Below are 16,271 nucleotides of genomic sequence, written 5' to 3'. Positions count from 1 at the left end.
TGTCTCCCAGAGACTATGCTTGGCAATTTATCCCCAAATGTTGGACTTAATTATAAATTTTACAGATCTCTTATGATTGGGGGCTGTGCTCATGGAGGTACTGGTATCATCGTTAACAAATCTGTAAACCACAGAAGTGTCCACCTACATTCGGTGTTGCAGGCTTGTGCTGTACAAATCTTTACCACTAAATGGATCACTTTATGTTCTTTGTATTTGAAACCTGAACTGGAATATCGACTCTTAGACATATATAACCACTCACATCAGTTTGAGTTAAATGACCTACAATCTTTGGTTGACCAGCTCCCTGAGCCTTTTATTCTAATGGGTGACTTTAATGCCAAGCATCCTCTATGGAGTGAATCAAGGTGTGACCCCTGGGGCAATATAATTGAAGAATTTATTGATAACAATGTCATTTTGATGAATGACAGCTCAGAAACTAGGTTTGATGTCTTTCACAACTCAAGTTCTGCTATAGACCTAACTATCTGTTCATCATCCTTGAGATTAGACTACAGTTGGTCAATAGATGAAGATCTACATGGTAGCGACCACTGGCCTATCCATATCAAATATTTAAAGAACACTCCCTCCTCTTGCTTACCTAAATGGAAGACAGGAGAGGCTAATTGGGAATTATTTAGGAGATCCACAGAGATTAATTATAAGACTAGTGATTTTTCTAGTAACTCTGATGCATATGATTATCTGGTAGGCATCATACTTTCTGGTGCTTTCTCATCCATTCCTAGGACAGCTGGTAAACCTCAACGCCCAGTGGAATGATGAATGTGATTTAAGCAGAAAGATTACAAGAACTTGTTATAAGAGATATCGCAGATATCCTTGTTTAGTCAATAGGATAACATACAGAAGAGCTCAAGCAAAGCAGAAGAAAATCTTCAAGAAAGCAAGGAGGGAATCCTTCATTAAATTTATTAGCGAATTGAAATATGACTCTCCCCCTACCATAGTATGGAATAGGATTTGAAAATTACAAGGAAAGTTTACTACATCTCCTTTGCCCATTCTCAAGATAAATGACTCTTTTATATCAGATACAAGAGAAGTAGCAGAGGCTTTTGGAAGACATTATACTGATATTTCAAGTCCACTACATTATTCACACAATTTCAGAAGAATTAGAGCCAAGACCACAATTATTCCTCCTACCAATACAAACTCAGAGGCATATACCGTATATACTCATCTATAGGTCGATCTCGTGTATAGGTCGACCCCCAATTTTTTGGCAAAAAAAATCTGGAATTTTCCATATACCTCATGTATAGGTCGAGTGGTTTGTTTTTGTTTTTGGTGCTGTGAGCATTCCACTGCCTTAATGCTTTGAAGTAGCATGGCTTGCCTGGTATAGCAATTGATTATTATGGTTTTTTTCACTTCATTAATTCTGATGTATTCTGGTTTATGTTTTTTCAAGTTCACTGATTTTAATATTTAATAAGTTTCACTGAAATTGCCATTTCAGTGGAGTGAAAAACTTGAACAGATTGCCAAGTACGGTAGATTACCAAGTACGGTATTCGGAATAAACTGGCTAGGCGTGTTTCATTAGAAAAAAAATTAACCAACACTCAGAGTTAGTCTTGTAATCTCAACTGTGCGGATGATCAGGCTAATGATAATGTGGAGGAGAAAGATGATGTTGATGTTCCTATGGCTGATGAGGTTGATTCGTATGACGATACTCGACACAGAAGTGAGTGGGAGGAGCTGTTTGGTGGTGAAGATGACGACATCAAGGAAAACGATTTTGGTGGATTTCAGTTAAAATATTTAGGATTATACCATGTGTCACCGTAGCAGTAACAAGTTGGCAATACTGAACAGTTTGTTTTCGTGATGGTGAGATCCATGCATTGTTTTGGTAATGGTAACAATAACATATACCATGTAGAAAGCTAAATTTGGGTAAATTTTTAGTTTCGACCAAGGGCGCAACATAGCAATAAAAAATTATTATTAATTTTGTAGATTATAATGTATCAACGTAATATGCAATTTTGTGATCGGAAATAAAAAAACGAAAGATGCTAAAACATTTCGTAAGTAATGAAGTCGTGTCGGACGAATAGTACGTCATATTTGTTATGATACATGCCGACGACGAAGAAATGAGAAGTTGGCGGGCTTTTCAACCACTTAGCTTGCTGGCTATACAAAGTTCTTGCAGCTTGAAGGAATGCATGTATCTCCGCTCCATAACATTCCTTCAAGAAAATGTACCTGGCGAGGTACTGTCGGAAGCACCGAGGCCGTCAATTGACAGACAAGATGGCGTTCCGATCCTATGCTTGTGGCAAGGTATTTTTCATTTTCACTTCCGCCCACAAAATTGCATATTACGTTGATACATTTTAATTTATAAAATTAATGATTAATTTTCTATTGCTATATTGCACCCATGGTCGAAACTAAACTATAGAAAAAAAAAATTGAGAATATCACAGCATTTCATTATTTTTTTAAAACAATTATGGGTACTGTAATAGTATACATGATATAATAAGCTCGCCTGTGTTAAGAAATTTAACAAACAGGTAAAACCACAGTATGGGGTTACCGTTTCTAGAAGGAATTTTACATGTTTTAGTACGTACCGTGTATTTTATGTACCCATTGTTTACTGGTAGTATTTAGTAGGTAAATATTTTGATTTCTGAACCTAAAGAAAAGGTAAGAGTTCTTCCTAGCCTTTCTTGTCATGTCTGGATTTCAACCTAACAAGATTATTACTTGTGTATAGGTCGACCCCTAGGTTTTGGCCTAAAAAAAATTCCTTAAGATTTCGACCTATAGACGAGTATATACGGTAATCATCTTTTCACCTTGGATGAAATGGATCATGCTTTATCTTTATCCTCCCCAACCTCTCCTGGAGAGGATGACATTCTCTATTCCATGGTTGCTCATTTATCCATATTCTCGAAGAAATTACTTTTAAATGTGCTGAACAAATTTTGGTCTTCTGGATCTTCTCCTAAATCTTGGAAACCTTCAATCATAGCAATCTTAAAGGCAGGAAAAGACTCTAATCACCCACAAAGCTACAGACTGGGGTATTGGCTGCTTGTTATTGTGGCAAAGTAGCATGCAGTTGATACTTTAGGGTCTATATGGGGTGCCCCTACAGACCAGAGCCACACAACATTTTGTCTATGATAGAGGAAAACTCTTCATAGAGAAATGATGACACTTTTATTCTACGACTGTCCCTCCGTTATGCTGTCCCCCAACCCCTTGCTGCTGTCCTGTACCATTTCTCTGAGTATTTATTTTCTGCTGTGGGGGAAAATAATACTGCCACCAAGTATTTCCACTTGGATTGTAAGAGGCGAGAAGAAAGGGATGGGGAGTGGGACTAGGCATCCTTTTCCTTGTAGCCCCACAGGGGACATTCCTAAACGAAAAAGTAAAGGCATAAGAGGGTCTGGGAGTTTTCCGATCAGCACCCTAAGGTTTGGGTCTTTTAATGTGCGTGGATGTGGTACAGATGAGAGTAAAAGGGAAGAGATAGTATGTTTGTGAGAAGAAAGATGGATGTGTTGGCTTAGAGTGAAACTAAGTTGAAAGGGAAGGGTGAGTGTAAGTTTGGGAGTGAAAGTGGGAGGTTATCAGGAGTGAAGAGAGGGCGAGGGAGGGAAGGGGTGGCTATTCTAGTAAGTGAAGAGATAGGTAAACGTGTAGTGGAGTGGAAGGAGGTTTCCTCAAGGATAATGTGGATGAAGGTGAAACTGGGAAAGGAGATGTGGGTTTTTGTAAGTGCATATGGGCCTGGCAGTGAGAAGAGTGTAGAAGAAAGGGAGGCCTTTTGGATAGATTTAAATGAGTGCATAGAGGATTTAGGGAAAATTGTCAATGTGATAGTACTGGAAGACCTTAATGCTAGGGTAGGAAATGGTCCAATTGATGGAGTGGTTGGGAAATGTGGAGTTCCAGGAAAGAATTGTAGTGGAGAGTTGATGGTGGAAATGTGTCTAGAAAGAGAGTTGATGATAGCAAATACAGTGTTTTGGAAGAAAGTTAAACATAAGTACACATGGTAGAGGGTGGTGGATGGAGGGTGGTAGATAGAGCATTGATGGATTATGTAGTGGTAAATAGGACTATGATAGGAAGAGTTAAGGATGTACATGTGCTAAGGGGAGAGGGTGGGGGAATATCAGATCATTTTTTGGTGGAAGGTAAGTTGAGAGTGGAGGATAGATGGAGAAAGAGGAAAGGGACAAAAGGTAGGGAGGTGCTTAGAGTGAACTCTAAATGAAAAGGAAAAGGAGGAGTACAAGAAGCTGAAGGAGGAGTGGGAGGGAGTGAACGATAGAGTAGAGCTAGGTGTGGAGGAGGAATGGGGATGGTTCAAGGAGGGAGTCACAAAGTGTGCAAAGATGGTGTGTGGAACAAGAAGGACAGGAGGAAATAGAAGAAAGGGTAGTGAATGGTGGGATGAGGAAACAAAGAAGGTTGTAGAAGAGAAGAAGTGAGCTTTCACAGATTGATTACAAAATAGGACGAGGGAGTTATATGAGAGGTACAAAGAAAAGAAAAGAGAAGTAAAGCAAAAGGTAAAGGAGGCAAAGAGGAAAGCAGATGTGAAGTGGGGTAAGAGTATGACAGAAAATTTTGAAAGTAATATAAAGATGTTTTGGAAAGAAATTAAGAGAGGAAGAGGAGGCGAATCAAGTAGAGAAGAGAAGGTAAAAGGTGCAGATGGAGAGATGATAATGGAAGAGAAGGCAGTAAGGGGAAGATGGGCAGAATATTTTAGGGAGTTGCTAAATGTGAAGGAGGATAGGGAGGGAAAGATAGTTGCAGTTGGAAATGCGAAGAAAATGAGAGTGATGAGTGAGGAAAATGGAGGAGAAATAAGGAAGGATGAAGTGAAGGCAGTTGTTAAGATGATGGAAACAGGTAAAGCACCTGGTCTGGATGGATGCCATGCAGAATGTCTAAAAAAAGGAGGTACAGTGATGGTGGACTGGCTGGTGAGGTTATTTAATGTTTGCTGGAGAGAGGGTAGAGTGCCGGAGGACTGGAGGAGTGCCTGTATAGTTCCACTGTACAAGGGAAAAGGGGCAAGTGTGAATGTAGTAGTTTCAGAGTTGGGAAGGCTTATGGGAGGATCTTGATTGAGAGGATTAGGAGAGGAACAGAGGGAGTAATTGGTGAGGAACAGTGTGGATTTAGGATGGGTAGAGGTTGTGTAGATCAGATCTTTGTGGTAAGACAGATATGTGAGAAAGCTATAGGAAAGGGGAAGGATGTTTTTTGGGCTTTTATGGATCTGGAAAAGGCTTATGATAGGGTAGACAGAAAGGCACTGTGGGAGGTTATGCAGATATATGGGATAGGAGGAAAGCTTCTAGGAGCTGTCAAGAGTTTTTATGAGAGTAGTAGAGCTTGTGTCGGGATTAGAAATGGAGAGAGTGAGTGGTTCGAGGTAAAGGTGGGACTTTGTCAAGGATGCGTTATGTCGCCCTGGCCGTTCAACTCGTACATGGATGGGGTAGTGCGAGAGTTAAATGCAAGGGTAGTGGGTCAGGGATTGGAGATGGTTAAAGAAAATGGAGAAAAGTGGGAGGTGAGCCAGCTGTTGTTTGCTGATGACACTGCGCTTGTGGCAGGATCTGAGGAGGGACTGAGGAAGTTGGTCATTGAGTTTGGGAGAGTATGTGATAGAAGAAAGCTAAAGATAAATGTGGGTAAAAGTAAGGTGATGAGATGTACAAGGGGTGAAAGTGGCAGTAGACTGGAAGTGAGCATTAAGGGAGAGCGACTGGAGGAAGTGGATAGTTTTAGATACTTGGGTGCAAATGTGGCAGGAAAAGGTGGAGGTAGAATGTAGATAGAGAGAAGCAAGTAAATGCCTTGGTGGATTGAAGAGTGTAATGAGGAATAGACATTTGGGAATGGATGCTAAGAGGAGACTGTATGAAGGAGTGATTGTGCCAACAGCACTATATGGGGCAGAAACATGGAACACAAGAGAGGAAGAGAGAAGGAGTTAGAATGTGTTTGAGATGAGGTGTCTGAGAAGTATGATGGGGGTTACTAGGCTAGATAGATTGAGAAATGAGGAGGTGAGGAGAAGAACGGGGGTGGAAAGGGAGTTGGGAGATAGGGTTGATGAAAGAGTATTAGGATGGTTTGGACACATGGAAAGAATGAGTGAAGAAAGATTAGTAAAAGAGGTGTGGAAGGCAGATGTGGAGGGAGTGAACATGATGGGACGTCCTAGGATGAGGTGGATGGATGGGGTGAAGGGGGCTTTGGGGAAGAGGGGAATGTCTGTTGAGGAAGGACGGGAGAGGACAGAAGACGGGTGAATGGAGAATGGTTGTATATGGATGTTGTGATGCATGAGGTGGAATGGGGGGTGAGGTAGTATGTGTGAGCAAAATTTGACGCAGCCCGAAGGGATTTCTCCCCGTCTTCTCCTTTTATGCATGGGGGGGGGACAGAGAGGGGGGGTCGCCAATTTGATGAAGCGTCCTTGCTGTGGATGTGCTGTGTCTTGCGACACTGCTTCTGACCCAGGGCAGTGGACAAGGTGCAGGGATGACCCGTCATCCAGGAGGTGCTAAGATAAGAGGGGGGGGTGGAGGGGTGTGGAGTGTATTCAGGGATGGAATGGGTGGGAATGATTTTATGCCTTTTCCTTTTTGGCTACCTCCCTTGTAAGGGAAAAAGCCTTGGTATATGTATGTATGAAAGAATGGTTAATATGCATTTAGTTTGGTTTATGGAATCTAAAAATCTCCTATCTAACCGACAGTTTGGATTTAGAAGAAATATGTGTACTCTGGACCCCCTACTTTTTATCACTTGTGAGATTCAGAGTGCCTTTTCAATTCAGAACTCGAGCATTGCCGTGTTTTTTGACCTGAAAAATGCCTACGATACTACCTGGCGGGGAGGCATTCTGAAGCAATTTGCAGAGTGGGGTATTGGGGGTAATATGTTCAATTGTTTAAAGGATTTCTTGTCTGACCATTATCTAAAAGTGAGAGTGGGCTCTTCTTTCTCTTCTGCATATCTTCAAGAAGAAGGGATTGCCCAAGGAAGTATTCTGAGTCCTACACTCTTCAGCATAGCCATTTGTTAGAACAAGTTTCTACTTGAGTTCATAGATTGGCTTATGCTGATGACTTTGCTATTGTGTGCAGCAAATTGACAACATTAAAAACAGGCCAAAAGATTCAAGAGGTTATTAACTTAGCAACAGCATGGGCTAATTGCAGGGCCTTCAGATTCTCTGCTGAAAAAACAAAAGCCATTAGGTTCTCTAGACTAAGACGCAAGGAAGAGATACCAACATTATTCTTAGAGGGTGTCATATTACCATATGAAGATGAAGTAAAATACTTGGGTCTGTTTTTAGACAAAAAGTTGACATTCACTCATCACATAAAAATGAGGAAGTTACCTCATTTTAGCTCTGTTTTTACTGCTGAACTGCTGGCAGTCAACAACGTCCTCAAATTTGTTTTTAATTCTATTCCATCTAATAAGAATGTTGTTATTTTTACAGACTCCATGAGCATTCTATCCTCTCTAAATAAATTATTGCCTCTTCACTTTGTAGTCCAAGAAATACAGGACTGGTTGATTCTTATTAACAACCGAAAGAAAATAAAAGTAAACTTTTGCTGGGTGCCGTCCCATGTGGGTATCACTGGAAATGAACAGGCCGATGTTGCAGCCAAAGCCACTGCTAGGCTCAGCCATATAATAGACACAAAAATCCCACATACAGACTTCAAACAAGTAATTCATTGTTATGCAATGGAGAAGTGGCAAGAACAATGGACAAGGCTGGACGGTAGTTAGAAGTTAAAAGAGATTCACCCTTTGGTGAACCCTTGGAAGTCTCATTCTTTGGACAGAAGATTAAGTATTGTTTTAACAAGATTAAGAATTGGCCATTCCTATATTACCCATAAATTTTTGATGGCAAGTGGAGCAGAAAGGCTGGCCCCCCAATGCCCCACTTGCCAAGTTGGTTTTACAATTAAACACATTTTAACTTGGTGCCCTGCATACTCTAATAAGGGCAAACTTTTGAACAAAGTTATCTTTTAAAGAAATTTTAGGGGAGGAAGCTCATGTGAATGTTATAAAGTTTTTAAAAGACATAAATTTATTTTATGAAATTTAAAATTGTGTATATGATTGCTTGTTAGTGTATCTTGTTCTGATGTGTTTTTGTGAGTGGTTATTGTTTTTACTGTTTTACTTGAATTTTTATCTATTTATATAAGATAAATATGCGCTGAATGGCCTACCGGCTCTGGTGCTTGGCCTTCAAGCCAAAAATTTCACAAATCAATCATTTAATCAGCCTCCCTTACAAGTACAATAGCAAAAATATGCAAAAAAGTTATGAAAAGTAAATGGATTAAACATTTGGAAGAGAATGATATACTAAATCCAAAACAATTTGGATTTAGACGCAGAAGACAGTACCAACACAGAATAGGCCTGGCCATAGAATCAAACTGACCCAAATGTAACTACCACACAGAGGACACAGAACACCTCTTACTACAGTGACCCACACTAACAATCCCCACACAACAACACAATATATCTTCACTGAGTGACTTGTGTTCCTGCCTAGAGGCTGTTGTTGGTTACCTGAAGGCTGCTGGTCTTCTGCAAGAAAGACCAAGAGCAGTGGATTGATTGATTCACATCTCACATCCCATTGAAATAGTATAGTACATTAATTGTGGTTTCATATGAACAGGTATGAATTCAGTCCAAGTTGTCAAATCTTTATTGCTTTGTTTAAATGGTGATTGTTCTTTTTCACTTACACTTTTGTTGCCAGATACCATGTAGAATATTGTAAATACTTGTTTATTTTATTTTATTCTATTTCTTTTTTTCTTTTTTAAAGATTCCAGTGACTTATCCAACCACAGCTCCTGAAATAGCATTGCCTGAACTGGATGGGAAGACTGCAAAGATGTACAGGGGTGGTAGAATCTGTATGACAGATCACTTCAAACCACTGTGGGCAAGAAATGTTCCCAGATTTGGCATTGCTCATGCAATGGCCCTTGGGGTAAGTATATACTTTGAGTGGAGCCAGTAATACACCAACTCTTCATTATATGGATCTCCCCAGTATGTGAATTAACAAATAGGTGATGAACCTGAATCTATCAACTCCCTATTTTATGCAAAACATTTTCACATTTATGTGATTTGTCCATAGCCAATTGAATTGTACAAGATAAGAGTTATACTCATGAGGTGTCTCTGCTTATGATGTATGACTGTTCTTCTTCCTTGTTCAATGAATCAGTACGTAAGAATGTCGTAAGCATGTAAAACTGTTTGTAGTATGTATATTTACCTAGCTTGTAGGATCCCATCTCTGTGTTCACGTTGGTCAGATCTTACCCAATTTCTTTCATGTTACTATAATTATTATATATATATATATATATATATATATATATATATACTGTATATATATATATACATACATACATACATACATATACCAAGGCTTTTTCCCCCTTACAAGGGAGGTAGCCAAAAAGGAAAGGCATAAAATCATTCCCACCCATTCCATCCCTGAATACACTCCACACCCCTCCACCCTCCCTCTTATCTTAGCACCTCCCAGATGATGGGTCATCCCTACACCCTGTCCACTGCCCTGGGTCAGAAGCAGTGTCGCAAGACACAGTACATCCACAGCAAGGCAGCTTCATTAAATTGGCGACCCCCCCTCTCCGTCCCCTCATGCATAAAAGGAGAAGACGGGGAGAAATTCCTTTGGGCTGCGTCAAATTTTTCTCACACATACTACCTCACCCCTCATCCCCCCATCCACTCCACCTCATGCATCACAACATCATCCATATACAACCATTCTCCATTCACCCCTATCTTCTGTCCTCTCCCGTCCTCCCTCAACAGACATTCCCCTTTTCCCCAAAGCCCCCTCACCCCATCCATCCACCTCATCCTAGGACGTCCCCTCATGTTCACTCCCTCCACATCTGCCTTCCATACTTCTTTTGCTAGTCTTTCTTCACTTATCCTTTCCATGTGTCCAAACCATCCTAATATATATACCGGGTATATATATACTGTACTTCATTTTTCCATATGCCCTAAACATCCAGTGTTCATAGATCAACAGGGTTTCCAACTCTCTTTACATCCCTTAAAGGATTTAATAAAAGAACTCCACCAGAAAGAATATTTATGATTGATATTAAAAAGGCTTTCAATAAGGTCCCCAGACACAGACTATCCCAAAAAATCATTGATACAGATGTTCATAAAAATGACAAGAAGTGGTTAACCAGCTTTATAGCAGGAAGACAATACAGAGTAGCCCAAGACAATCAAATCTCAGGTACAAAAAGGGTATACAATGGAGTCCTGCAAGGCACAATACTTTAAATATTACTTTTCAACCACTTCATGAGTGCTCTCCCAACTCTAGAACCAGAACTAAACACCAAAGTTCTCTCATATACAGATGACGTGACAATAATTACCGGCACCATAAATACAAAGTAGCAGCAAAGAACACTCAAGGCTACTTGAACAAACTGGAACAATGGCTCAAAAATGACAGAATGGAAGCTTCACTCCAAAAATCAGCAGAAACGGTACTCACTCCAAACAACCTTGAATCAAAAATCTACGCTATGGTAAAATTGAAAGGCCAAATTCTTCCACTGGAACAGAACCCAAAAATTCTAGGCCTAACACTTGATACTCAAATGATTTTCAGCCTACATATCAAGGCCCCCCCGAGGCCCAGTACTTTGATGTAGTTGGGGGGGGCTTCCGTGTAGCAAGGACGGGCTGAGCTGTGCCAGCCAGGTGCAACCATACTGGAGGTGTCAGCCCTAAGCTACCAGACAAAAACTGAGCCATTTTTTTTTTTTTTTTTTTTTTTTTTTTTTTTTGGGGGGGGGGGGGGGGGGGTAGTGAATAGATAGGGGGTCCCTCACCCTATTGCTTTGTGAACTCCCCTATCTCTATTCTTCATATTTGCTTCCCTACTCTCCTTTTTCACCATCTTTCTCTAATACTTGTTAAGGAAGGTTCTGGTATCTTGGTGCCTCCCAAGCTACATGTCTGAACCCAGTCAAGTGGGGATGTATACCGCGAGGTCACTACTCCCTGTGAGGGCCGAAAGCTCACCGACTGGGGAATGCATGTTTGCGAGGCAGGTACTAGGCTACCGACTTCCTTTCTCCTTATCCAGTACACATGCAGAGTGACCACGCCGGACCCATCCTAAATGGGACAAAACAAAAGAGGACAAACCCCGGGTTGACAAAGTCTCCAACTCACCTCCGAGGCCCTGCATGTGTAAATAGTCATTTCTGGAACCTCCCGACTCTGCAGAGACTTTTCTTTTATTGCTTGCGGCATCAGGCAACTGCAGTATCTCCTATGCATTTCCCATTCTTTCTTAATATATGGTGTGGCCTCATAGATATACACGATCATGGCGTCTGTTCAGACTGACTATTCTAAACCCCCACCACTACCTGATCCTCCTCCTAAACCCCCCGATCCCTCTCCTAATATTGCCAATCCTAATGTTGATGCTATTGACTCAGCAAAAATAAAAACCCCAGTTGATGACTCCGGCTTGAAAAAGGACTTCGGTAAAATCAATCAATCAAATACTGCCCCTAATAGTCATAGAATCTTACATTTAAAATATGTCTCTCTTGATAAGAGTTATACAGACTTGTATGAAAAGTTCCGTAAATTTGGACAAATTAAAGAGATCAGAGTTAAACTAACTGACAACTTTAAAGCTTGGCTAGTGTGGATCTCATTTCTTTCTAATCAGGATGCAGCTGCTGCCTGCTTGGATTATAATAATTGCAATGAGAATGAATCTTCGGCCCAACTTGTTGCTAGAGCGCCACCTAACCTGGATATCTTTTATCCAGAAAAGCCGGTAGAGGAAAGGAAGGAAAGTGTGCAGAGGCCTCCCAATCCAGCTAAGTGGCTTATTGTCACTCTTGCAAAAGAACATGCTAACTTGTTCGAGTTTAGAAGATTCTGGAAGAGTCACCTTGGCTCTGGTAATTTGAATAACTCCCAGGTATCACGATTTGGAAGAAATTCCTTCCTAATTCATGTTAAATCTTATGGAAGTCAAACCCCACTATACCTTTAGTTATGCCAAAGGGGTAATTTTTAATAGAGATCTGTATGACTTTGATGAAGAAGAAATTTTAGAAATGTGCCCAACTAATGTTTGGAAGGTTGCTAAAATCCCTCGTTCTTCTATGATTATCCTAAGTTTTTGTGGTGAAGATCTACCTCATTATGTAGAGATAGAAAAAGAGATTGTTTATGTGAAGCAGTTTAAGCCCCGACCCCTTCAGTGCTTTAACTGCTATGGTTTTGGCCATCCTTCCCGCAGATGTGCAAGAGACAAAGTGTGTTTGATATGTGTTCAGCCTGAGCATGGGGATTGTTCCCGCCCAACAGTTTGTATAAATTGTAAAGAAGAGCATGATGCCAGAGATAAGAACTGTGTAATTTATAAGAAGGAACAGGAAATACTACTAAAAGCTCATGCAGAACATATAAATGTAGGACATGCTAAAAGACTATTAATTCCAAAAGATACAGTGATGTTGTTAAAAACAAATAGTAAAGTGGATCAGCCAACTGTAGAAGGCAATAGATATAGAAATGCTAATATAAATTCTTCTGTTAACACTGAACCCAAGCCTCAGTGTAAAACTGTTACTATGAAACCTAATGGTCTTTCTTCTCAACTAGGAATTTGTAATACTTCTGAACCCTCCTGTGTGGAGGTTTCCCCACCCCTTGCTGAAGGGGTGTCCCCTGCCCAACTGGAGGGACACCTAAGGTTTCTATTGTAGAAACCTCACAGGCTTCTTCTAATGAAGCCTCCTCTCAGGCAATCTCTCTTCCAGACTTGGGGGACTCCCCAGTAGAGGGATTGCTGACTAGTGTGCCTCACTCAGTAGAGGTGCACAGAAGCAATGAGGATCAACCAAATGCTGAACCCAACCCTCAACGTGAAAGAGTCACTACTAGACCAAATCGTTCTTCTCCACAACTTGGAAATTGTAGTACTCCTCAACCCTCCTCTGTGGAGGTTCTCTCATCCCCAGTTGAGGGAATGTCTCCTGCCCCATCTAGAGGGGCACCTAAAGTTCTCATTGCTGAAACCCCACAGGGTTCCTCTAATAAAGCCTCCTCTCAATCAGTCAAACTTCCAAACTCGGGGGCCCCCCCCAATAAAGGGATCACGGACTGATGTGCCTCACTCAGTTGAGGCGCACAGAATCAATGCTATGGAGTCTGAAGCTGTGCGCAGTAAAAGACTCCACAGTCCACCCTCATCTCCATCTTCTTCCCCAAATCGTGATAAGCAATCTAAGAAAGAAACTTATAACCCAGACTCTACATCGTTGGTCAGACCATTGTCATAGAGGAGGATGCCACCCGCGAAAGCAAAGAAATTAGAAAAGAACACACCTTGTAAACCCTCTCTCTCCCAGACTTCTCTTACCAGACCAGTAGACCCAAAAAAGAAAAAGAAGACAGTATAATGTCCATAATTCAATGGAATATTCAAGGTTTTAATTCTCATCGAGAGCAGGTTGGGATTCTCTTTAAAGACCATGATGTGTGTTTTTTGTTTGCAAGAAACTATGCTTGGCAATTTATCCCCTAATGTTGGACTTAATTATAAATTTTACAGATCTCCTCCTATGATTGGGGGCCGTGCCCATGGAGGTACTGGTATCATTGTTAAGAAATCTTTAAACCACAGAAGTGTCCACCTACATTCGGTGTTGCAGGCAGGGAGAATGCCCAGACTCATACAAGAGGTCTGTTGTTGGGGCATACGTGAGAAGAGCATTTTCCCACTGCAATACGTGGAAGGCCGTCCATACCGAACTGGAGCGTGTAAGGCAGATGCTAACTAATAATGGTTTCTCTTGTGATCTCATTGAGGATGTCATAAGGAGGAATATGGAAGAATTCCACACACTAACCCAGACCACTGACGATAAAAAGAAACATATTACACTTTATCACAAAATAGACTATGGAACGGCCTACAGACAGGAAGTAGACACTCTCCGAAGGATTATCAACGATGGAGTTGTACCAAAAGAACCCTACGAGAGAGTTTTGCTGAGAGTCTCCAGCCGTCCCAATCTGGTAGCCTCCTTAATAATGAAAAATAACTCCACCCCTGCAGGACCCAAGGAATCGAAAACCGGCGTAGTCTACAAATTTAAATGCTCTGAAGAGGCATGCAAGCCCCTCGACATGAGCTACGTCGGACACACGATGACCACCTTAAGAAGGCGACTGCTAGCACACCGAAATAACGGAGCTATTCACCAGCATTACATTGACACACATGACAAGAAGCCGCGTTTGGAAGACCTCATCAGGGACACCGAAATTATTCACACAGACTCTAATTACGGACGCTTAATAATTGACGAGACAGTTAGCATTACTTTACAGCAGCCTACATTAAACGTCCAGAAGTCATCGAATCATGTCCTCCCTTCCAATAGAAAAAACAGACTCGCACACCGTGACATTTGCCCACTGGAAGTTCCAAGACGACAAGACGTGACATTAGCTCCCCGTAGGTCCCGGCGAGAGGGTGCATCTAGACATTTGCTCACCGGAAGTGACAACCCGACAAGACGCGACATAAGCCCATCGTTGGACTAGCCCCCCCCCCCCTCCTGGCCCCGCCCACCCGCATATTCCCACCAATCATTTTCCACCATTTCTATTTCTTTTCTGTTGTTTGTACGGCCCACGGGCCTTTATATTCTAATGTTTTTCACTTTTGTAATCAGTTTTACCCTGAAGACGACCATGTGTGGTTGAAACAGCTGTCGGTATAAAATGAAAAACCAATCTGACGACTTTCGTACTTTCCTCCAGAGTTTGAACCATGAAGAGAGAATGAAACTTAGAAATTTAGAGAAATGTTCTCTAAAAATCATTGATGCCACTTGTGCTTTAGCATTCAACAGTAATTGTTTAAGAGAAAGACTTTGCCCAAAAGGTATATATATATATATATATATATATATATATATATATATAATTATATATATATAATTATATATATATATATATATATATGTATATATATATATATAATTATATATATATATATATTATAGTATATATATATATATATATATATATAATTATATATATATATATATATATGTATATATATATATATAATTATATATATATATATATTATAGTATATATATATATATATATATATATATATATATAATTATATATATATATTATAGTATATATATATATATATATATACATATAGATATATATATATATATATATATATATATATATATATATTATATATATATAATATATATATATTATATATATATATATAATATATATATACATATATATATAATTATATATATATAGTATATATATTTATAGAATATATATATATTTATATAATATATATAATATATATATATGTATAGAAGATATTTATCTTTATATTATTTAATACTATAAGTTATCTTATGACACTTTTTAGGATTCCCACATTTTTACACCACTCACTTCACCTACACTGTTACACCCTCGATCAACATTCCACACACACTGGAGCTGTTTTATAATAACATCACAACAATTTATATACTGTATTATCACTATTGTCCATTGTATTAAAAATTATAAACCATTGAACTGCCAAATGTAACCCAACTCCAAGGAGGGAACGCGGTCTTACTCAGACTATGTATACCGCCAGCTTCACTCCAGAGTCACATTCCTCTGAAGAAGCATAGAGCGAAACCGGGCAGGAATAAACTCTGGGTTTCGGAACTAGACCCGTGACTTCTTTTTCTACCTTCATCATATATATATATATATATATATATATATATATATATAATATGTATGTATATATATAATATATGTATATATGTATACATATGTATATACATGTATATATGTATATATATCAGATAAAAAAAAGTATATATATATATATATATGTATACATATGTGTATATACATGTATATATGTATATATGTGTGTATATATATATATATGTATATATATATATGTATTATATGTATATATGATGAAGGTGGAAAAAGAAGTCACGGGTCTAGTTCCGAGTTCTTGAGTTTATTCCTGACCGGTTTCGCTCTATGCTTCT

At 39.6% G+C, this 16,271-nt stretch overlaps 1 protein-coding gene across 2 annotated transcripts in view; it reads left to right on the top strand.

Moving 5' to 3' along the window:
• The window catches only part of Ufc1 (Ubiquitin-fold modifier conjugating enzyme 1), a 91,601-nt gene that overhangs the window by 58,271 nt on the left and 17,059 nt on the right, over positions 1-16,271 (top strand). For both annotated transcript variants that reach the window (XM_076202911.1, XM_076202912.1), the window contains one exon: positions 8,927-9,094. In XM_076202911.1, coding sequence (XP_076059026.1) covers positions 8,927-9,094 — 168 coding nt within the window. The remainder of the gene's footprint in view (positions 1-8,926; positions 9,095-16,271) is intronic.

This window comes from Oratosquilla oratoria, chromosome 19, assembly GCF_046742065.1.
Source record: "Oratosquilla oratoria isolate Oo_2021 chromosome 19, ASM4674206v1, whole genome shotgun sequence".
Lineage (NCBI taxonomy): Eukaryota > Metazoa > Arthropoda > Malacostraca > Stomatopoda > Squillidae > Oratosquilla > Oratosquilla oratoria.
Note: the sequence above shows the minus strand (reverse complement) of the source record. Positions and strands in the feature narration are given on the sequence as shown.